The 23,768-nt window shown below is 40.8% G+C and overlaps 2 protein-coding genes across 15 annotated transcripts in view; one reads left to right on the top strand and one right to left on the bottom strand.

Moving 5' to 3' along the window:
• Positions 1-19,462, top strand: part of LOC123768425 (uncharacterized) — a 46,828-nt gene extending 27,366 nt beyond the window's left edge. For 9 of the 10 annotated variants that reach the window (XM_069336347.1, XM_045758943.2, XM_069336348.1 and 6 more), the window contains exons 6-8: positions 1,318-1,462; positions 3,613-3,717; positions 7,284-8,172. In XM_069336347.1, the coding sequence (XP_069192448.1) occupies positions 1,318-1,462; positions 3,613-3,717; positions 7,284-7,442 (409 nt within the window). In that variant the 3' untranslated portion in view covers positions 7,443-8,172. Of the gene's footprint in view, positions 1-1,317; positions 1,463-3,612; positions 3,718-7,283; positions 8,173-19,326 lie in introns of those variants that run through there. The other variant, XM_069336349.1, reaches the window with a different exon arrangement.
• LOC123768546 (uncharacterized) overlaps positions 14,090-23,768 on the bottom strand; it is a 50,801-nt gene continuing 41,122 nt past the window's right edge. For all 5 annotated transcript variants that reach the window (XM_069336343.1, XM_069336340.1, XM_069336342.1 and 2 more), the window contains 4 exons: positions 22,210-22,328; positions 20,328-20,625; positions 19,320-19,467; positions 14,090-17,455 (listed from right to left, as the gene is read on the bottom strand). In XM_069336343.1, coding sequence (XP_069192444.1) covers positions 17,003-17,455; positions 19,320-19,467; positions 20,328-20,625; positions 22,210-22,328 — 1,018 coding nt within the window. In that variant the 3' untranslated portion in view covers positions 14,090-17,002. The remainder of the gene's footprint in view (positions 17,456-19,319; positions 19,468-20,327; positions 20,626-22,209; positions 22,329-23,768) is intronic.

Raw genomic sequence — 23,768 nt, 5'->3', positions numbered from 1 at the left:
GTTCTGAAAAGGCACTTGAGCTGGTTCAGGCTCCAGCTCCTAACCGCAATCGCTGAAATATCAAATTCGGTGTGAGGACCCATCCTCTACCAGCTTTATTCATTGCAAGCGAGTTCCAGTTCCAGAGTTCCGGACTCTCACTGCGTCAGAGTCCGACACAGTGAGAAAAGGACTTGTGGTGCATCGTGGAGGGGAAGACCACCTTGGTCTTCATCCTTTTCCTGTACTATGGGATCTTTGGCGTTTACTCTCGCCTATCTCTCTCCTTTCGGATTGCTCATTCAACACATCTGGCCTCCCTGTGTAGAGTCTGGGTATGTGGTTACAATCGACCTGAAAGGATAATCTCACATCTGGCTTACAAATTTGGGGCTAAGGGGAAGGCACTTAACAGTAAATAAGCTCCAGTCATAGCCAGAGGACAGAATCAGTAATCTCACAAGTTCCTTGTCTGGTTGTCACTCATTGGTTATTCTTGCATGCTCTTTGTGTTGCTTAGGTGTTTGTTCTACTGCTTCACCTTGTCTCTTATCACTGGGTCTATATTCTGGCTCTTGGTTCTTCCTGTGATTTGTTCTGTTCAGCTTTTCAGCTATCTTTCTTCATTTCCTGGTGTGGGGCATTTGCTACTTTAGCAGTGTTCTTTGCTTCATTGTCAAAGGCTGCTGCCTAGGCTTTTGGTTTTTAGCAATAACACTGGATGTTGGTTTTCACTTTTGATTGGGTGTTCAAAACCTCACTGTGCTTGTATGGTGCTTGGGTGTCTAGTAGACCTTATTTTCTGAAGGGCAAAATGGTGGCTCCCTGCTGCTAGATGCACTGAGATAGCTCCACACTGTTAAGTCACATCAGCCTTTGTGAGTCATTAAAAACCTACTGGGGATCAAAGGCCAAAATATTGCTCACCCCAAAGAGGCAGAGAGCGCAGGTGATAAATGATCACTTACCAAGAAATCAAGTTCCCAGAGAGAAGCAAAAGATACAGGTGACGGTGGAATGAACATTTAGCTGAAAACGAAAGGGAACAAAGGATACATTATTCTGGATCGAGAAAGCAGTGCAGTTAGGAGTACTGTATCAGAGAAAGCTGGATGGGAGTAGGCAACGGAATAACTGCAGAATTGACCAGGATGAGTCAATTGCTGCAGGATCCCTATTAATTGCTGTTTGACCTATTTAGCAAAGCACTTATCACCAGTGTGGAATCATTACAAATTTCGTATAACAATTGATGTTTTAGGCATGTTTATTAGTCGTGTCTAATCTTTCCATACAGTTAGATTCTGAACAATATTAATGCTTAATTTTTTTCTGCAGCAATATTGACACATACCAGAGAGGTGAGATGCTTATCCTAGAGCAGGAGGTACAAAATCTGCAAGTTGCTCAGGAAAAGTGGCTCAACATGACAAATTTCAATATGGCTTCTCTACAGAGCATTTTACAGGAGAGTCAAACAAAGGTAAGTGTAAGAAAGATTAATGTTATGTATATGCTTACAAATTTGATCTATGTAGTTTAAACCTTACATATTTTAACCCACTCATTCTGACAGAATTAGGCAGCCAAGACATTGGAAAATGCACTATGTACAGTTATACATATTGTGGAATGCTAAGAGCAGAGTAAAAGGTTTATGAAGAAGTATTCAAATGGGAGGAAGGTTAGTGAAGAAATGTGCGAGTTGCTTAAGATCAGTGATAGGAACTTGACATGAATGCTCTTCTAAGAATGTTAAATTATAACATTATATTATAAAGTTCGGCTTTCAGTAGCAATATTTTAATCAGAATAGGGGTTTTTGGGCGCCTTTCTAGGTGCCCATCCTGGTCGATGGCACATAGAATGCACCATAATCACATGTGCATTTTTATAGGCCATTGCTCCTCGTGCCTCTCTGAGGGGGCCAGGTTCTGACTCATGGTCTCCGGTAGGCCTAGAACTCCATGCACATTGACTGATGCGAAAGTCTAATATATCCACATCAGCCTGGATAGCTCCGGGAAGCCGAAGTGGCACCCCTCAGAAAAGTATATTGGGAGGAGCCATTTTGGTGAGGGAGGTGGTGTCATCTGCTGGTGTGACGTGTCATGCTGTGTAGGGTGGCCACTATGATGTTTGGACACCATACCAGCTTAGTTGTACAGTTATGGTGAACAAAACATGTTGAGACTTATATAAAATGCGGTATATAGTATAATAACAGCAAAAACACTGTTTGATTGATCATAGAATATATTATACATGTCACATATATGAGCCCATAATTATGAGCATACAGTAGCGATGTTCCACACATTGAACTATATGAAGAATGTTAACAGATACATTGTAAAAAATTTGAAGAAAATTAATAGGTACATTACTGTAAAATTCGAGAAGTCTCAACAGGTACATTGTAGCATAATTTGAGGATTAATTCTAGATACATTGTAGTAAAATTTGCATTCAACACAACAATCATGATATAAGATGATAGCAGTAATTACAGTGGTGGTGATGTATGGCTTAGGCACATATATTGGAGGAGTGGGTAGCACAAGATACAGTGCAAGTTTGCAGCACTGGTAGGAAACTGTGTGGATGAAATTAGGTACTTTTTGTTTATACTTTTGAATAAGGCATAGGTTGGACAGCTTTTTAATTCAGTAGGAAGTTAGTTCCATAGACTAGGTCCCTTTATTTGTATTGTGTTTACACAGATTTAGTTTGAATCTGGGGATATCAGAGATATTTATTTTTGGTGTGGTGATTATGGGTTCCATTACATCTGTCAAGGAAGAGTTTCAGATCAGGATTTGCATTTAGGAACAAAATTTTGTAGGTTTAAAGGCACAAGAGAATGTGTGGAGTGAGTTAATGTTTAGCATGTTTAGTGATTTAAACAGAGGGGCTGTGTGTTATCTGAAAACAGTTTGTTATTGTTCTGATGGCAGATTTTTGTTGGATGATACTATGTATAACTATAGTCCACATAGGTATACAAAAATTACTACAGAAGGATGGGTTGAAATATACATGCAATTTTAATTGAATGTGTTATTAAATAATATTAATTATAAATAAAAATTGTGAATGGATTGAAAGATAATTAAGGTAATTATGGGGAGAAAGTGCTATGCCAGTATTATTATATAGCACTTGGAAGGAATATGCAAACATGGAGCTGGGATAGCACAGAGGAAAGGAGTGGTGCCCAACCACTTGAACAATCAGGGAGTGAATGCCGACCTGCAAGAAGTGAGACCTATGCTGTACTGACCAGTTCAAGTGGTTATGAAAGTGTTAATTATTGATTATGTATAGTGTGGAAATTTGTTAAACCTGTGTACACCAGCTGAATCCCATCATGGGTACATACCCCCTGAACAGTGGCCACCCTAAATGTTTATATAATCTAATCTCTTAAGAGTACTTATTGCATCCTTAATTTTCAGTGAGGCTGTTTTGTACATTCTGACATGCCTGTTTTCATACGGAATTATTTTGGATTGCAGATATAGGTCTAGTTCCTCAACATTTTCTATATATAATTTTTAAAGCTTTTGAGTATACATTCTTCAGATAATACTTGTAAATTCATACAAAAATTGGTATTTCTTTCTTGATCAGGAGTTGCAGTTGAGACATGAATTGTGGACAGATGAGGACATGGGAAAGCTTTCAGAATACAAAACTGGAAAATCAGAAGTGTCCATTGCTTCATACACAAAAAGGGTACGTTGAAAAGTTTTGTTCAATCATATTTGAAAATCCAGCTTCTATTACTGTACCCGTTTTCTCGGGGGGCCTTTTTGTGGCTCCCAATGAGTCACATCAGTCATAGGAGTCCTATTTGGTCTAATGGGAACCAAACCCATAACCAGGCCCCTCCCAGACTTCCCCTCACAGGGGCAGAGAGTGGGAATTCTTACAATCACCCACACTGAGAAAGCAGCCAGTAATCGAGCGAAGTGATACAGACAACTGCGTGGTTCACAAAATCGAAGCCAAATGACTCTTTTAAGCAGTTTACTCAAAAGTAGCTCATACGATTGTAAATGACTGTCAACAGGTGGTGGCCCAGGAGCTTCAGCTTTCCGCTTTGGCCAATATCCAGTACTGTTGCTGATGTTGGATCCATCTGACCCTGCTGAGCCGCCTCATCATAGCGAGTCTTACTTTTTTCTGGGGGAGCCCCTATGGCTCCCCGGAGCTATCCATGGCTGATATGGATATCCTAACTATTTTGCATCAGTTGATGTGGGTGGAGTTCTAGGCCTACCGGGGACCATGAGCCAGAACCTGGCTCATTGCTCCACGAGGAGAAATGGCCCATAAAAATGCACATGTGATTTGGAGCATTCTATATCTGCCATCAACCTGGACAGGCACCCAGAAAGGTAAGCGCCACAAAACAAACCCCTATTCTGGTTAACAACGAAAATCATCAAACGAGTGGACAGAACTCCCCAAAAGAAAAACAAGCAAACAGGCATGACGTCACATGAGCCATGCCGCATGTCTGTACAGCTTCCCCTCTTCCCGGGAGGGGGAAGGGGGAGCTGCAGACACTTGCTCCGACGATCCTCACCCCAGTTCCTCAGTGCTGTTCATTGTTTTCAGTGCTGCTCTTACGGTGGTCGTGCGAGCTGGGAGTAATATTCTCAGGTACTCGGGCTGTGTGTGCCTTCCCTGAGTGCCCTGTAAGTGCCACCCTCGGGGCTTGGGGGTTCCCTTCCACAAGTCACCTTGGGTCTACCTCTGTTGGCCTTTCGCTGCTTAGCGCTCGCGAGTGTGTAGTGGGTTTCCACCCTTGTATGCCTTGGGGTAAGTGGTAGTGTTTCACTAGTGGGGCCCTGAGTACTGCGTAGCTAGTTTTCACCTTCAACAGCGGCTGACTCTGTTCTCTTCGGGTACGTTGTCCTCTTGCGAGGTTTTTCTTTTCTTTTTGCCTGATGGGGGGTCTGCCTTGTGTTCTCCCTCTCTCTTATATTAGGGTCATTTTGTGTGGTGGCACCCCCTGCTTCAGCCTCATGAGTGGACACGTCCCGTGAGTTCAGCTTTTAGCAGTTTGCTTGGTAGTTTGGGGTGCCGATTAGCAGTACTCTGCCTGGGATATCTCTTAGCAGACCCAGTCTAGGGATCCTGGAAAACCCCGCGGGGGCACTTGGGTCTGATGGAGGAGACCCCTGCGTCTCCTCTCGCTTTGTGCAAGTTTGAGGGTTGCTCTGTCCCCTTGTCTCAGGGCGATACTCATAGTTTTTGTCTCCATCATGCTGCCTGTTGGGTCGGTGACACATTCAACCCCGAGTCCTGCAAGCTTTGTTGCTTGTTTGTGACTCAATTCACCCAATCTGATGATAATTTTCTTCGGGTGCAGGCTGCGCACGCATTGCAGAATAGGTTTAGGTTATTGCAACAGGCTCGGGTTGTTGCTTCCCCAGATGCCCCGAGGCTACCCCGCTTTGCCTATAGGGACTCGGACTTGAGGCTTTGGTCGCTTCGGCCTTGGTTCCATCTGTGCCCCCTCGTTCTTCCCCTTTGGCGGTTCATTCGGCCCCCACCCCCTCCTGCTTCCGGCCCCTAAGCGTCTGAGGGCTTAGGGGTCAAGGCAGGGTTATAGGTTTCCGAGACTCGGGCAGTTTCGGGGTGGCTACGGAGGCATTCGAGTCTGTTGCTGCTGCCATTGCTCCAGGGTCTTACCGGTGAGCCCCTTCTTTTCCAGCTCTTTCAGCTGCCCCAGCTTTTTCTTGTGAGGCCGGGGCTTTGGAGGACAACTCAGCCCCGGGGCCTGAAGTGGAGGTTCCTGGGGTTGGGGGAGGAGCTGACTTGGGGGCCTTGGACTTCGTTGGACTCCGCCTGAATTTTCCGTCCTTCTGAGCGGGGCTTACTGTTGCAAGGAGTAGGGTTTTCTCCCCCCCTCTGCATACAATTTGGACTTGGGTTCAGCTCCTCCCCCGGGTTCGGTTCTGTGTCCCTGCGGAACTGCGTAGGGACACAGAACCTGTGTATAGGTTAACCTGTGTATAGTCCACCACCATGTGTTGCATGGTGGTGGACTATATACACTTATGATTATTAGTTTATCATCCTGATCGCGGATCTCCAGCGCTATTATGTCAACTTCTCTTGGATTGGCAATCATTATTTTGTTTACCTTTAAGTGTTCTTTCACCAGCACAGCTATGCCACCACCTTGACTAACTAGTAGTCCCTTGGAAATATGAACTCATTTAAAATATCATTTTAAAGATTCGTCATTGTGAGTGCAACAATGTCTGGCATCTGCAGCTGTATTACATCACTTAACTCCAGCATCTTTGATCTCACTCCATGTTGGTGTATACAATTTTCAGGAACAGGTTCCCTCTCTCCTTATTCTTAACTTCCCCCTTTCTCTAGTGATTTTGTTGGTTTGCCTTGTAGAAAAAAGAATTGATTTCTGCTTCGTTCCTGCTCTCACTTAGACGTTTTGCCTCGACGAGGTTCAGTTTCAGCTTCTCTGTCTTCTTTTGAAAGATATCCTTTTAATAACCATTATTTCCCTTCATCATTTTGTAATTTCCTAACATTTTAATTTCCTCAATTTACTGATTATTTCTACATTATTGTGAACTATCATGTCCAATTTGGCAACTTGTTGTGTAGACTTTCTTTACTGAATCCAACAAATCTAGCTCTATTCTGTTTTTCTTCTTGCTGGTGGCCATTTTGAATTTCATTGTCTGCACTATGTTTATGCTATGCATAGTTTAAACTATGCAACTTTTTCTCATCTCTTTCACTTCCCCTGGCACATTCATGTTATCTCACATTTTTCAAATACACTACACCTATGTTTCCTTGGACACCACTCATGGTCATTAATCTTTTCTACGGTACTTAGGAATTTTAAATATCCTGGAGCTCCTCTGATGCAGGTGTTGACTCAGGGGTGACTGCCCGAGAAGTTTCCTCACGATCTGATTCATGATTTCCTGTGTGATCCTCATTTGATGCTTTTGTGGCTGGTTTGCCTCGTTGCTGTTTTTATTATTATTACTGTATTTCTATTCCCATGTGCTACCTGCCTCAGAGGGTACAGGTTATTGTCCCCAGTGAGCATTTAGTCTCAAAGGCATCAAGCATGGCTAGTTTGCCAGGTAATGGCAAGTGCATCAGCCGGGATGAGCTACAATGGTGATGCTCAGAAAGAGGTATTTCATTCAACTTTTTCCTTAATATTCTTTTATGTAATGCTTTCATCATAAATTTATAATTTCAATTTGCCTGAAAGGAAATTACTTTGTTTACTATTGTAGAATGATGATCAAGAAAAAGCTAGTAATGGGCGACTCAAGTTCATGCAGGAAGCCTTAGATGATGCTAGCAAAACAGCAAGTGCAGCAGGTGAGCTCTGTAAATTATTATCACATGCTTCCTCTAGTCTTAATTCAAATATTAGACATGAAAATGTCTAATACTCTTTCACCCAAATTTGTATAATTCTCAGGAGGCATTAGCTGAAGATACTCTAATTTTGTAACACGGTGATATAAAAATATATACAAATTTAAAATTAAATGAATCATATCAAGTTTTGTTCAATTTAGGTTGGTAATGATCCTTGAATGCATTGGTTAATACTCTGTATGTAAAGTTAATATGGATATTGTTTCCACTACACATTACTGAAATACATGAACAATGTTCACTTTGTAATTGTCATTATGTAATAGTTTTACCCAAAATACTCATTTAAATTATTTCAGTACATCAAGTAATACATTTAAATTCTTAATTTGTAATTTTTTTATTTATTTAATTGGGAGTAGTGCATGTTATTATGAGTTTGAGCTCTACAAAAGAATTAGTTTTTTCTAGAATGCATTACATTTAGTTGGTAATGAAATACTGTACATGGGTAATGACATTTAATTTGTAGATTTAAATAATTTTCTTTCAGTTCATTTTTCCAAGGAATTTTGGCAGTTCTTATTGAATATGGAAACTTGTAAAAATTGCTGGCTTATATTAGGCAAGTTCCAGAAGTTTTCCAATAACTTTCCCACATAGCTGTGTGTGTATCTTTTGTGTGTGTAATTAACACACACACACATTTTTTATTATATATATATATATATATATATATATATATATATATATATATATATATATATATATATATATATATATATATATATATATATATATATATATATATATATATATATATATATAATAAAATATAATTTTTTTCCAATCCATAAATGTATCTGTTCATTCTTTTCTTGCTTCCCTGTTTCAGTGTAATTTTTAAAACATTTGTAGTTTATGTTAAGCAAGCTGTAACATTGAGAATCTACTTTTATTTAACAACTTTGTGCACCAATGCCATTTTGTGGCATGTATGCCCTCTGAAGTCTTCCATCCAGTTTTATTTTAATTAGCAGCTATATTTTAAAGCAACTGCTTATCCATAATATAATTATATAAGTGTTTAGATTCTTTGTCTTATGTTTATGAAAGGCAAAAGTTATGATAAAAAAATTATATCATGGTTGAGAATATTTACAACTGCTTTAATCTTCTGACCAAAATACTTCTCAATCTGTAGTTATGCAATCTAACATGGCATGTTTTTTCAATAAAAATATATTTATATTTTATAGTATTAACTACCACATTCCCAAATACAGGGGATACCTTGGTTTAAGAATTTAATCTGTTCCTGGAGACAGCTTGTAAACCGAAGCTAATTTCCCCATAAGAAGTAATCGGAAATGAATTAATCCATTCCTGACTACCCAAAAACTTCACTTCAAACTAAATTTTTTACCTAATTCATCCAAATCCACACTACAAAAGTATGTTCAAGTTATTACTTACCCTTGCTGATGACTGCTGTTGGCATATGGAAGATGGTGAGGAGGGGGGAGGAGGAGAGGTGTTACTGTATGGAAGAAGAGTCCCCTTCCATTATAACATCAGGCAGTAAAGATCTTTCTGGAGTTGCCTGCACATTTTGCCTGCATACCACTAAGTCCTGGTTGTGGCTCACTGCTTGATTTTCTCACAATAAAATGATCCATTGAAGATTGTTTTTCCCTTCTTTGCAACATTTGTCTGTAGTGAGGCATCACATTGTCATTGAAAAGATTAATGCAATGGCCTACTACAGCTTTCTCTGGGCGAGTCGTTTCAATAAAAGTTTGCATTTCTTCCCACATCTGACACCACTTCCTAATGGTTGCGGAAGGGACACCTTCTGCCTCATCCTCCTTCATTGGAGAAATATCCTCAGCTGCCTCTTCTTGCTGCTTCTTTTGAAGGGCTTGGAGTTCTTCGGTGGTCAGTTCTTCATTGTGTTCTTCCACCAACTCCTCCACATCAGCACCATCCAATTCCAAGCCCAGCCCAAGCTTCCAGCAGAGAGTAACAATTTCCTCAACAATAGGCACTTCATTTACAGGCTCAAACCCCTCAAAGTCTAGTTCTGACACACATTCAGGCCACAATTTTTTCCAGCCAGAGATCAGGGTTCTTTGAGTCACTTCTTGCCAGGCTTTTGTCAACGAATTTTAAAGCACTACAAATGTTAAAATGGTGTTTCCAGAACTCTTTGAGGTTGAGGTTTGTTGCTTCAGTCACTTCAAAACATTTCTGGAAAAGTACCTTTTCATAACGTTTCTTAAAATTTGCTATGATTTTCTGGTCCATAGGCTGAATTAGAGGAGTGGTGTTAGGAGGAAGGAACTTTACTGTGAGAAAATTACTGTACCTGTTCAACAATGCCTGGAGGATGAGCAGGAGCATTGTCGAGGAGAAGCAGGGCCTTGAGTGGCAAATTTTTCTCCTGCAGATATTATTGTATGGCAGAGCACACCACATCATTCACCCACTCCGTAAAATAAATCCTAGTCACCCATGCCTTATTATTAGCCCTCCACATCACACACATTTGGTTTTTCTGCACACCATACTTTTTGAAAACCCTTGGATTTTCAGAATGATACACAAGCAAGGGTTTAATTTTCAAATCGCCACTCGCATTTCCACACAGCACAAGCGTAAACCTATGTTTCATAGGCTTGTGTCCGGGCAAGGATTTTTCCTCCTTGGTAATGTATGTCCTCTTAGGCAATCTTTTTCAAAACAGTCCTGTTTCGTCACAATTAAACACTTGTTGCGGTGGGTATCCCTCACCCTCTACAAACTCTTTAAATTCTTCAATAAATCTTTCAGCTGCTGGTTTGTCTGAGCTGGCAGCCTCCCCATGCCTCAACACTATGAATACCACTCCTTTTTTTAAATTTGTCACACCATCCCCCGCTTGCCTTAAAGTCTATCGTATCTGCACTCGTTCCAGGGGTTTTCTTTACAAGGTCTTCGTGCAATACCCTGGCTTTCTCACAAATGATGGCCTCTGAAACACTATCACCCGCTAACTCCTTGTTGTGTATCCAAATTAATAACAACTTTTCCACATCCTCAAGTATTTGTGGTTTTTGTTTCGTGATTGTTGATATGTCTTTTGCCACTTTAGCACTCATAATGTCCTTTTTCTTGGCAAGTATAGTGCATATATCGTTGACTGGATTTGTTGTACTGCCTAGCTAGTTCAACAACATGAGTACCATTTTAATGCTTCCAAATGATCTCTTGTTTTCCTCTACTGTCATCCTTATATGCGATTTCTTGCCTTAAACATTACCACTGGCTTTCTTGGGACCCATGGCGAGCTATATATAATAACTTTTATGCTCAAATGGCCAAAAATCCTACAAAAAACTATAAATCCTTGTGAAGAATTCAGGCGGGATAGTCACTGGGCACGAGGCACTGGTAAACTGAGGCACGATCGCCGTGCCACCATGCACTAGGTCGGCCCATACGTGTATCAACAAACTCGTAACCCGATGCAAATTTTCCGAACAAATCGGGCTCGTAACCCGAAAAACTCTTAAACAGGGACGCTCGTAACCCGAGGTTCCACTGTATTCCTAATTAATTATAAGCAGCGAGACTATGTGCTTCCCGATACAGTTATTGTAATTATTTTCATGTGTTTTTGCATTTCATGTACTGCAGTTTAATTTCTCCAAATGCATCAAGCGTATCTCCAATAGATCACTGCACACAATGGTCTCTGCCTTTACCTTATTTAATGCAAGTACATACTTCATTTTACTAATGGACAGCCACATTTTCTGGGTGGAGCCCCTAAGGCTCCCTGGAGCTATCCAGGCTGATATGGATATCCCTAGTTTTGGCATCAGTCGATGTGGGTGAAGTTCTAGGCCTACCGGGGATCATGAGCCAGAACCTGGCCCCCTCCCCCTCAGAGGCACAAGGAGCCTCTGAGGGGGAGGGGGCCCCCTATAGAAATGCACATGTGATTTGAGAGCATTGTATATCTGCCATCGACCGGGACAGGCACCCGGAAAGGTAAGCGCCCCAAAATAAACCCCTATTCTGGTTAAAAACGACAAAAATAGACAAACGAGTGGACAGAACTCCCCAAATGAAAACGTGCATGATGTCACAGGAGCTGCATGGCATGTCTGCGCAGCTCAGCACTCCCCGGTATGGGGGAAGGGAGAGCCCAGACCCTCGCGCCGGCGATCCACCCTGCAGTTCTTCGGCTGATGAGGATACGTATGGTTTTGTGACTTGTTGTGCTGTTCTCTGTTTCAGTACTGCTCTTATGGTGGCACATTTGATATTTTTTACTAGAGTTTATCACCATCTGTATGGTGATCAGGTGGCTTCCTTGACGGTGTCTCACCTGAGGGCTTCATCTTGGTAGTACTGTAGTATGAAGTTTCCTGGCGGTCCTTCCGTTTCTTTTTGACTCTTCGTCATTGTACAGTACTTCGCTTTCGGGTCGGGTGGTGTTGTCCTTTCTCTCCTGGTTGTTCTAGGACCGTCATCTTATGCCGAATACTGTCTCCTCATATCCTGGGACGCTGGAGGAGCCGCAGCAGCTTGCTTTCAGTATAGATGTTACTTCTGGGCCTTTTCGCAAGCTGTCTCGTGCATTGTTTCATCTCCGGCATGCTCAAGCGCCGCCTGGTCTTTGGACAGTGCTCTCCTATCTCTCTTCTCTTTGGTTTGTTGTGGCCCCTTCGGTCCAGGATTGTTTTTCTAAGGCTCTTTTTTTCCTGTTGACATTGGCCTCTGGGGATCGGGTTTGGAGCTTCATGCTCTTCTCCGGCGCAAGGGTTTCTGCCGTTTTGGTCATGGTAATAGGTTTATTCGTCTCCAGCTGTCTCCTCCTTTTCTGGCGAAGAATAATACTGCTGCTTTCCGGAGGGGGTCCTTTGGTTGTTGATGCTTAGTTGATCAGATTGGGGGTGTATCATGTGTTGTGTCCGGTTGCGGCCCTCCGCCGTTATTTGCGTGCCATGGCTTTTGTGTCCGGGGATGAGCTTTGGGTTGATCCGGTTTCCCTTCTTCTCTGTTCGTGGGTACAGGCGTTTTGGTATCATTGTGTTCGCAATAGAATTCCCTACAGGTGTATATGCATATAAGGTCCAAAAGCCCAGCGTGACTCCCCACAGCAAAGCCTAAATTCGGCAAAGTTACCAGTGAGTGCACAAAATCAGTAAAATGTGTATACTCGCTTCAGTTTTCTCGCCTTAATTCTTGTGCTACGTCGTTCATTTTGGTATCATTTTGTTCGCAATAGAATTACCTACAGGGGTATATGCATATAAGGTCCAAAAGCCCGGTGTGACTTCCTGCAGCATAGCCTGAAGTCGACCAACCATTACCTGTGAACGAGCACCAATTGACACGCTGCAGCCTAATATTTATACTCATTCAGTTTGAAAACATAAATTTTCGTGTTACATCTTTCATTTTGGTATCAAATTGTTCGCAATCTATTGGCAGGCATTTTAAAACTAGTCCCATAATAGCACAATAAATGGAATTTAAAAAAAATATTTTAATATTTAGACCACAAAAGTATTTATAATCTTTCAAGTGTTCTGACCTCCATTGTCAGGCTACATCTTCAATATTGTATCAAATTGTGTGCATTCTAAAGGCGCTTATTTTAAAACCACTCTCAGATTGATCGGATAAAATTTAAATTTTGTGTTTTTCTTAACAAATATTTTAAAATTATTGACGTATCGACGAGTCAACCGAGAGTACTAGGAAGAAAAATTGTTGACTATTCGGATAGTCAAAAGAGTGCGAAAGTTAAGTCTAGCCAGCCTGTGGTCTATCCTAGTGCCCACAACATTCGTAAGTTTGCTGCTCTTGCTGCCGTCTTTGGTAACATGTACTGAACTGACATTCGGGCACGGGGTTTTGGCGGTCGAACAGGGTCCTGGCTGCACGCTACCTTGTTTACCTTCCTGGGCCCGGTCGGGCCTGTGTCGCTTTGGGTCGGCGGCTGCAGCCTGTCTTGACTTCGAGTGTAGATGTGAGCACTGACCGCCTCCCGGGAAAGTCCCCTTCTTTCTTTTTCGTCTTTAGTGAAGTAGCTCCGGAGAGCCGTAGGGGCTCCTCCCAGAAACCAGTGTTGAATGTAATGAAACGCCACTTTCTGGGCGAGTCCCGGAAGCTCCCCCGGCAACCCTCTTTCCCTCTGGTCGGCAGTTTTTGCATTTTTTGATATTCAGCCTCAGAATGGGTGAGGATTGCTAGGGCGAGGGTCTGGGGCTCCACCTTTTCCCTCCCAGGGAGGGTGGAGCTGCGCAGACATGCGGCGAGGCTCGTGTGAGGTCATGCTTGTTGGCTCTTTTTCATTTGGGGAGTTCTGTCCACTCTTTTGTCTATTTACCAGAATAGGGGGTTTGTTTTGGGGCGCTTACTTTTCTGGGTGCCTGTCCCGATCGATGGCAGATATAGAATGCTCCCAAATCACATGTGCATTTCTATCGGCCATTACTCCTCGTGCCACTCTGAGGGGGGGCCAGGTTCTGGCTCGTGGTCCCTGGTAGGCCTAGAACTCCACCCTCATCGATTGATGGCAAGTTTAGAGATATCCATATCAGCCTGAATAGCTCCAGGGATCCTCCGGGACTCATCTAGAAAATGGCGTTTCATTACATTCAATGCTGGTATTTTGGAATTTGCATATTTTTTTATACATTGATAAATTAAACCAAAATGGACTGTAAATGTTTATCATACTCTAATTGTAATATGACTCAAATCATATTACACAATAGCATTTTATACTGATATAGTAACTTGACAAAAATATTTATGGTACAGTGATTACTTTTTAAAAAGATACTCCTCTAAAGTATTGTCATACCAAAATAAACAGCACTTTGAAACACTCCTGTATACCATTAGTTAACAAAACTTTAATACTGTACTTTAATACTTTCAGTAGTATGAAGATTTAAACAGTAAAGAGAGTTGTACAACATTTAAAGTTTAAGCCCCAAATTTATGAACAGGTTAAAAGCTTGTTTTCAAAATGATTCTTGACATACCTGAGCTTGACTCTCATATTGGATAGAAATAATAGCCAATTCCTTTCTTTATGGCCAGCTGGAATATTTAGAACTGTACTTCATAAACTGTAAGACTTGGATCAGATTGGCTGAAAAGAAAATCCTGTAAAAAATATATCCCAATAAAACTAACACTTAGCAGTATTAATAATAAATTCACAAATATACTTGATGTTTTTACTATCTTTGAGAGAACTATTATTACTGTTGATTCTTATTCACTCTCAGCCTATTCACATAAAAAAAAAAAACAGTATAGAATGAAATGAAATGTCCCCTTTGTCTGAATGAACTTACCAGAATCCAGAACCTGCCACCCACTTAGAGACACAGGGAGCAGGGGATTGTTACGATCATCCTCACCAAGAAAACATCCAGAAAGTAAGGAAAGCAATACAGACACTTGCGAAGTTTAGAAAGACAACCAAACGACTCTACAAATTATTAACTCAGAAACTAGTTCGAACATACCTTTCCTCCCTTCTCCAGTTACAGCAGCACTGGGAGCTCCTGGCCCACACAATTTTAGCCTCGGTCTGGGGCTTAAAGATCATGAACCAATCCAACTGGTAGTGGGTAAGGGTAGAGAATCATGGCATTTGCAAAACATTTCATTATTATACATTCAATGCTGATTTTCTGGAGAATCCAAATGGTGTCCTCCTGAAGCTAACAACAGAGAAGTAAAACATGTGACATATAGAGAAGAGTAGAAATGCAAATCACAAAGATGAGTTGTTAAGATGGGAAACCAGACACAGGGGAACATGAGCCTGATGGGGACCAGATATATTGATCAAGTAACAAGCCACGCAGATCATATTAAACCTCCAAACCGAATATCAGCACTCGACATGAAAACACTGACAAAGCCACAAACACTGGAACATCATGGAAACAAGGGTAGACTGCAGTCTGACTAGACTTTATGAGACTGTGGACAACCTGGAACAAATGAGCCATGAAACAGTGAACCAAGGAAACCGGGTCAACAAATAGTGCATTCATGGGAGCAGTGCTGGTGGCACGCCATAACAATGAACTGCCACAACCTGACAAATGATGCAACCTCTGCTGGACAAACCAAGCATCAACCACCAAAGAGCCCCTACAGAAGCCAATCATCTTGTTTGTTGCCAGAAAAGGAGGAGAAAGATGCAAACGAAGAAATCGCCCACCAGAGTAAAAAGAACAGAACCCATGCCTCTGGAGAAGAGCATAAAGTTTACCCATCTGACAACCAGAAGCGATTGCCAACAAAAACAGAGCTTCAAGGAACATACCCCAGACAAAAGGAGCAACCAAGAGCTGAAGGAAGGACAAACACTATCATCCGATCTAGAGACCAAGATGGCTCAGGAGGAGCATGAGCTAGCCTGAGATGAAAGGAATCACAAGACAAACTACAAAATGAAGGAGAGGAAACATCCACAACAAAGACACGAAGACCAATAAGCACAGATCCGCCATGGTCGCACGATAAGAGGTGACAGCACATTATTAGGCATAAGATGGCAATCGACAAGCAACCAAGACAAACAGGACAGAACCACCGGACCAGACACAGAAGAAATGCAACAAAGAAACAAAGAGATGAAAGGAGTGCCAAGAAATTATATACTGTGGTGGGACACCAACAACTCGGCCACCTGCATACCGAACAAATGATTAGACTTGCATTAGTAAGTCCAGACGTGTAGATTGGCAGAAAATGTTGAACCAGAAAGGCATGTCACTAGACAGATCTGCTGAGAGGAAAAATGGAAACCCATGGAAAAATGCCTGGATTTGAACACCAGGCCCAAAATATAGAAACCAAGAAACCAGAAGAAAACATGCTTTCTGAATGTTTTCTCACTGAGGGTGATCACGACAATATGCTGTGCCTGCGTGAGGGGGGGGGGGCAAGATTCTGACTCTGGTCCCCAATAGGCCACACAGGACTCTTTAAAACTAATGTAATTCATTTGTGAGGGTTATTTCAACTTCAGGGAGTTACCATTTGGCTCCTGAAGAAAAATATAAAGCAATAAAAAAAAAAAAATTTTAATATTTGTAGTTTTTCTAACTATAGGTCTTATTTCTCATTTAATTTTGTTCCTCTTAACATAATACATCTTGTTCCTCCCTGTGCCTCTCCATCTTGTATTTTCTTTAACTTCTTTCCTACAATACTTTTTAGAAGTGATAGCATACCCATTAAAACAAGGAATGGAATAATTTGTAACCTGAGAATTACAAAATCCATTGAGTTTTATAATGTTCTTAGAAATTATACCTTTCTTCTTCTTAGATATGGTTCCCGTTAACTTTTTCATAAGATTCTTCACTTAGTGAGCTTGCCATCTAATTTAACTTCCTAACTCTTGAGTATTTTCTTCCCCTTTGTATTCAGACAACTTGTGTAATTCTTTCTATCCTCAACTTTAGGTATTCTGTTTGGCCTATATTGTTCAACTATCAATTTTCTGGTTTGCTTTTAATTATATAACCTGTCTAACATTGCTTTAATATTTGATTTCTTGTCACACTGTCCATCTGTCTTGGTTTACAAGAGGTTACCTGTACTTCTTTGCTTTCATTTGGTCATCAGAGGAGTGTCGAGACTGTAAACCAAATACTGCTGCTACTGTTGGTGAGCATGATGACGTGCCTGAGCAAGAGCTATCTCCTGGTTTGTAATGCAGAAAATGATGCCAAGCTGGTGCATTTTTTCTTTTATTAATTCTACGACGCATAGGGATTGGCTGGTCTGTCATTATCTTAGGTTTTGGTCTCCTTTTCTTTCCAGACTCTGGATATACCTCTTGAATGAATTCTTTTGGCAAAATTTGGTTGGGGTCAAAATTTTTGTTTTTTATGGTAAAATTTCTCTTGATGCACACAACATCACCATTCTCTTTTAGTTCAAAGGATAAGACCTCTCTAGGAATCTTGCTGCAACACATTTTGATGAAACGCAGAACTGAGGACATATATTTTTCACAAATATTGGGATCCCAACCAGATTCCTGAAAATAAAACAAAATATTGACATGCAATTATAGTTGTGTTTATGAGCACTCTTATTTACAGCACATTATTATTATGATTATTTACTTCCCCTAATTGATTTAATTACAGCTCCAGAAAGGATTCCATAGTAATTTTTTCCTTTTATGCTCATTAAACATGTGGGATACACTGCCGTATTCCCTAATGAAAATGCTTCAGAATATTTGCCCATGATATCTTATATTCCATCCAGAAGGCAACTATCAGGGGAAAGTGCCAAGCCGTTATGACTCCATAGCACTTTGAAGGGATAAGGATTAGGGATGGGACAGGGAGATGGAATGATGCCTAACCATTTGGACGGTTGGGGATTGAATGTCGATCTGCATGAATCGAGACTGTTGCACTACCGTCCAGCCCAAGTTATTGGACGTCTGAGCTATACAGTATACGGTTTTTCAAGTTCCGGAAAATATCGATATGAGAAAAGTTATCGTTTACTAAGAATTGTGATTGTAAAAGTGGCATTATAATCCAAAATTAATTCTATCCTATTATTAAATAAAATGAATGAATGCATCATATGTGGCACTAAAAATAAATGACATGACAAATTTAGCTACAAAAACCATTGGAATTTGTATTTAGTTATCAAATTATAATTCAGGGATGAGTGGGATGATGTATGTAAATCTTCGAGACAAATATGTTAAGATCTAAAACTACGAAACTATTCATCAAACCTAGGCCAGCACATCAAGGCAGAAAATAGGAAGTAGTTCTAGTTTAATAGACATGTGACTGAGCATTCAACATATATTTAATTTTTAAGGTAGTCCTCAGTTCCAATAATCCTTGGAATACCTAATTCACTCAGCTGTCATACCGCACTATAGTACAGGTATAAGCAATTTGTAATGCTATAAGTATATGAAAAATCAAGTTTTTTCTTTGCAAATTAGTAAACAAAATTATGGAATTACAAAAAAAAAAGTCCATAAACTGTTTTTTATTGGATAGACAGAATTTCATGTTTATTGAATTTAGATTTTGTCATATACAATCCTGAAACGTGGATAGAGTTTCTCCATAATCTTATAATTTCTCCTGTGGAAGTCAATTGTATGTCTCAAACTTAATTATTTAACTGCTCCAAAACTCTTTTGATTAATAACTTGTGTTGTAACAAGGTTTTCTCTCATATTAATACAGTAACAGCCAGAGAAATGTCAAATCTTGATACAATTCTTGTATGGATTTCAAAGCAGGACTCAGTTATCACTAATTTATATACTGAAAAAGTCAACTGATGTAAGCTGTCTATATTTTGGGGGAACCCCTAATATGTTAATTGATGTATCCATAAGTTAACAACTAAAAATTTATTTATTGAATGTGTAGAATTTAACTAAAAGGACAATCTTCTACTTGAAGTTGACATTTACCATATATTCTACCCAACCTTCCATGGCATTGTAGGCAGAATTTTTTTTTAATTTGAGTCAGTCATTGAATATACAATACTGTACAAAAATAACAGTACTGTATATATAATGAAGCAAAATTAATTAAATTCAAACTACAGCAGTGCCATATTATAATTCCCTAAGTGTAGTTACAGGATGAGAGCTACGCTTGTGGTGTCCCGTCTTCCCAGAACTCTGTCGTATAATAATTATTGAATATTGAATCATAACGCTCTGAAATTACTGACAGTTTTGGCCTCCACCACCTTCTCACTTAATTAACTTGTTCCAACTGTTTACCACTCTGTTTGCAAAAGAAAAGTAACCCAATGGTGGCCCAATTTGGTTCATGCATAAGCAAATCTACCCATCTTGTCCACACCCGCCACCTCCTCTCTCTCTCTCTCTCTCTTACCTTACAGCACCAGAGTTTTGCTAAAAGAGGCAGATTGGCAGAAGAAAATAACCTCAAAGCTGTTACCGTCTCTCCCTCAACCTCACCACCTATTATGTTGGGAACTCCTCCAAACTGGTAGTCTGCCCACCAATCTAACATCTCGTTCCTGAAGTAAATAAAAATAGTGTATGTTAATTTTCATACAGTAAGATATTTTAGCTTAACCCACAAGTAAATTTAGGCTTTCAAACATGAAGAAAAAATTTTGTTTTTCATAATAGAGTTTAAAAATGAATACTATCTGAAGAAAATATAGGAGTACAGAAAATAACATTCAAAATCCAGGTATTGTGTAGATGTGGAGGTTGCTATGATTGACTGATGCCTTCTATCTGATATTTTGGCTAATCAGACAAGCAATGAGTCACCCTACCCCTGATTGTGAAACGTGACCAATGAACAAGGTTCCGTAATATTCAGGACATCACCATATTATTTACTGTACGTATTATTCTTGAGGTAATGACAAATATTGAAGATAACTTACAAGACTTATCACCTAACCTAATACTGTATATACTGTAGTAATATCACCAATAATAATAAAATACTAATCATGTCTAGGTGAGTAGGATCAAAGACTTCAACAAATTTTCCCCACTCTACATCATCGTTATACTTTAAGTAAAACTAATCTAACCAAATGCAACCCAACTCAGCCTATCCTAACCTAACCAAAATAAGAGATAAAACTGTTTTATATATGGTAATGTATTGTATGTACACGGTGTGTTGTCACTATGGCATCATAATATTATTCCTGCTCAGGTTTTATATCTAACTGGTTTTGGTTAGATTATGACTGTCAGTAGAGCTAATATAGTCACTGATGCATACATGACTATTGCACACAATAATCCAACAAATTTTGTAATCTGATGCATGTTCAGCTACTGATAACATTTCATCAAGTAATGATGGACCTCTTAGTGCTGGTGATAACCTAAACTGAGCTGTGTTACTTACCACTGGTATTCTTTCCATGATTTAGTGTCAGCTGGTGCTTTGTAGAGATGGGTCTTATATGTGACCGTTCTCACCGATTCCGCAATTCTAATTTTATATTCATGAGCATCAGCCTCAGGGGGGACAACATTTATTTCTAAACCTGATTGTGGTTTATGCCACTGGAATAGCTTAGTCCAATGGTCCATTATATCCACTTTAGAACTGTACAACAAACCTAAGCCATCTACTTCACCCCAGCAGACATTCCAGTAATCTCCTCTGTATTTAACACTTTCCTTGTTGTAGCAACAATCCTCTGTGTAAAAGAAATTTATTTTAATACATTACTGTAATTATGTATGTCTCAACTAAGTCCCATTTAATGCTGAGTTTTATGTAAGTATCTTATAAATTACTGAATAAAATTTAAGTTCTTGGATATGATAAATCAATGTTTAGATAATCTTCATTATACTTATAGTTAATTAGAAACAACTCAAATGTTTAAACTGGAGGCTGTCACTGAAAATTTAGTACTTCATTTCCCCATTAGAGAGCTTTTAAATAAATTTAAGGCCAAATAAGTTCTCATCTGTGAACATCTTTTTGACAAGTAACTGATATTCTTGTCTTCCATTTGATACCTTTTCCCATAATCTTTTAAATATGAGATAATGTATTAAGTCTTTGTTAATATGTGCATCTTTGCATGCAACATATTTTAATCCCTTTATTGCTTACATTTGAAAGTTGTACCCTTTTCCCAAAGCGAGATTTTCTCAAATATTAAAAAACCACCACTGAATGTAATGAAACGCCATTCTCTTGGTGAGCCCAGAGGCCCCCTGGAGCTATCAGACTGATATGTTATATATTACTCTGGGGTTCAGCTTACCAGGGACCACAAGTCAGAACCTGGCCCCCCTCAGAGAGGCACAGGGAGCAACGGCCTATCGAAACCCCCATGTGGTTGGGGGCATTCCATGTCTGCCATCGACCGAGGTTAGGCACCCAGAAAGGTAGGAATAACAAAACAAACCACACTTGGTAAGAAAATTGCAACTGAAGACCGAACAGAGGCAGAACTCCCCCAACACCCAAGGAAACAAGCAAACGTCATCCCCACCCCTGGGAGAGGGGGGGAGGGAGACCCGGAACCTCCCATGCACTGGCTACTCACACCTCCATTTCAGAGGCTGAACATCAAAAGCAAAATAAAACTGCCAATGGAGGGAGGGTGGGTGGGTGCCAGGGAGCATTTGGGGGGCTCACCCAGAAAATGGCATTTCATTACATTCCACGTTGGTTTTCTGTGGGGAGCACCATTGCCCCCCCCCCCCAGGAACTATATAACCAAAGATAAGCAAAAGAGGAACTTATCCAGGAGGCTGCTGCCACATGCTCCTCAACTTGAAGTCGAGACAACTGTCTGCAACCTGTGACCCAAAGCCACACACGCACAACCAAGATCAGGAATGTTGAGTGGGATAAATTGAGTGGGATAAATGGAGTGGCGAACGGAGAGGGCCAAAAGAGAACCTCTTGACTCAGGGTTATGACCAGTGAGGGTGGACTGTGACAAATAGGAGGGATGACCAAAGGGAGGGGGAGACAAATGATGGCAAGGGGAGAAAGGGGAGGGGGAGAAAAGGGAGAGGGGAGAACCATGGTCTGTACAGATCATTACACTGGAAACCAGAGTGTACAAAATGGAATGGACTGGTTTGAGGATGGGTTGGATATGACTCAAGAATGGGAAGCCATCTTAAGATGGCATCAGGGAGCCACCAGCCCACACGCTCCAAGTCCCCACCCCCCGAGAAAAGTTACTGAGAGCAGCAGCAGGTAAATATATTGCTAACTACAAATTTCCTGCTAAAGAAATACAATACCACTTTACCTTTCTGAGGTAGTACTTGCCCTCGTAAGAAGGCATTGAAAGCTGCCTCGTGGGATATTTTGTTTTTTTTTCTTTTTAAAGAATGATCATCTTGAATATAAACTCTGCCATCATCATACCTGGAAAATTAGTTATGATTAAAAAAAATTTGATTTTGTTTTTGCTGTACAGTAAATTATAATATTACCACCACTACTACTACTACTACTAAACACAATTGATGTCCCCCAAAACACCAGCATTGAATGTAATGAAATGCCATTTTCTTGGTGAGCCCCGGAGGCTACCTGAAGCTATCCAAACTAACATGTGCAATATTAGTTTGGGTCATTAGTTACGGGAGTTGTTTTATGCCTACCGGAGACCAGAGCAAGAACCTAGTCCACTCAAAGAGTTGCAGGAAGCAATAGCCATATGAACATACTAAATTTAGAGTACTGTATGTCATGTCTGCCATCACCGGTAAAAGCACCCAGAAAGATAGGCGGACCCATACAACCCTCTATTGGTGAAAATTGCAGCCTACATCCGAACAGAGCTAAAGAACCCCCTCCTCTAAATCAAGTAAAGAAAACAAAAACAAGTAAATCGTTATCCAACTGATGCGCCTGCTCATTAGGCTCCCCCCCCCCCAAATGGGAGAGGGGAAGCCTGCCCAGGTGAGCCAGAAGCTCACCCCACCAGTCCGCTAAATGATGAAAACCGCCGACCAGAGGGAGGGAGGGTGTCAGAGAGCCTCCAGGGGCTCCCCCAGAAAATGCTGTTTCACTACATTCAATGCTGGTTTCCTGTGTTGTGCCCCGTTGACTCCCTGAAGCTAACTGGTCATAGATAAGGAAAAACAGACTTACCAGGGAGGCGGCAGCACCGCAGGTCTCACGAGGAAGAGGAGACAACAAGCCACAACAGACGTACCAAAGCAACACAAGGCCGCAGAGGGCCCGGAACGTTGACAAGATATCTGGCGGCCAGGACCATGTTCAATTTCGTAAACCCCCGTGCCCGAATGTCAACCCAAGACATATTCCCAAATACAGCTGCAAAAGCAGCATATTTCCTCACATCATGGGCATGATGGAAGACCGTAGGATGACTAAATTTGATAACCCTAATTATTACCCTTATGACAAGGGCCATAAAGAGCATGGCCCTTGTCACTGAACCAGTGGCCCACAGGTAGCAACGTAAAGCAACAACCGAACTCAAAACATGATGCACCCCCGTCCTACCCAAGCATCAACAACCCACGGACCCCTCCGGAAACCAGCCATCTCATTCTTTGTCAGAAAAGAAGGAGAGAGCTGCAAAACTAATAAATCGACCCACCCGAAGACCAAAGGAACAGAACCCTCCTGTGCTGGAGAAAAGCATGAAGCTCCCTAACCCGACCCCCAGAGGCTAAAACCAACAAAAACCAGCATTGAATGTAATGAAACACACGACCTGATGATAAGGGTTGTGGAACACCAACACGTGTACACTGCCCATAAACAAATGATCTCCCTTTGGCCACGCTCAGGACTCCATGCATTGACTGATACCAGAAAGTTATACATATC

Source organism: Procambarus clarkii, chromosome 35, assembly GCF_040958095.1.
Source record: "Procambarus clarkii isolate CNS0578487 chromosome 35, FALCON_Pclarkii_2.0, whole genome shotgun sequence".
NCBI classification, from domain to species: domain Eukaryota; kingdom Metazoa; phylum Arthropoda; class Malacostraca; order Decapoda; family Cambaridae; genus Procambarus; species Procambarus clarkii.
Note: the sequence above shows the minus strand (reverse complement) of the source record. Positions and strands in the feature narration are given on the sequence as shown.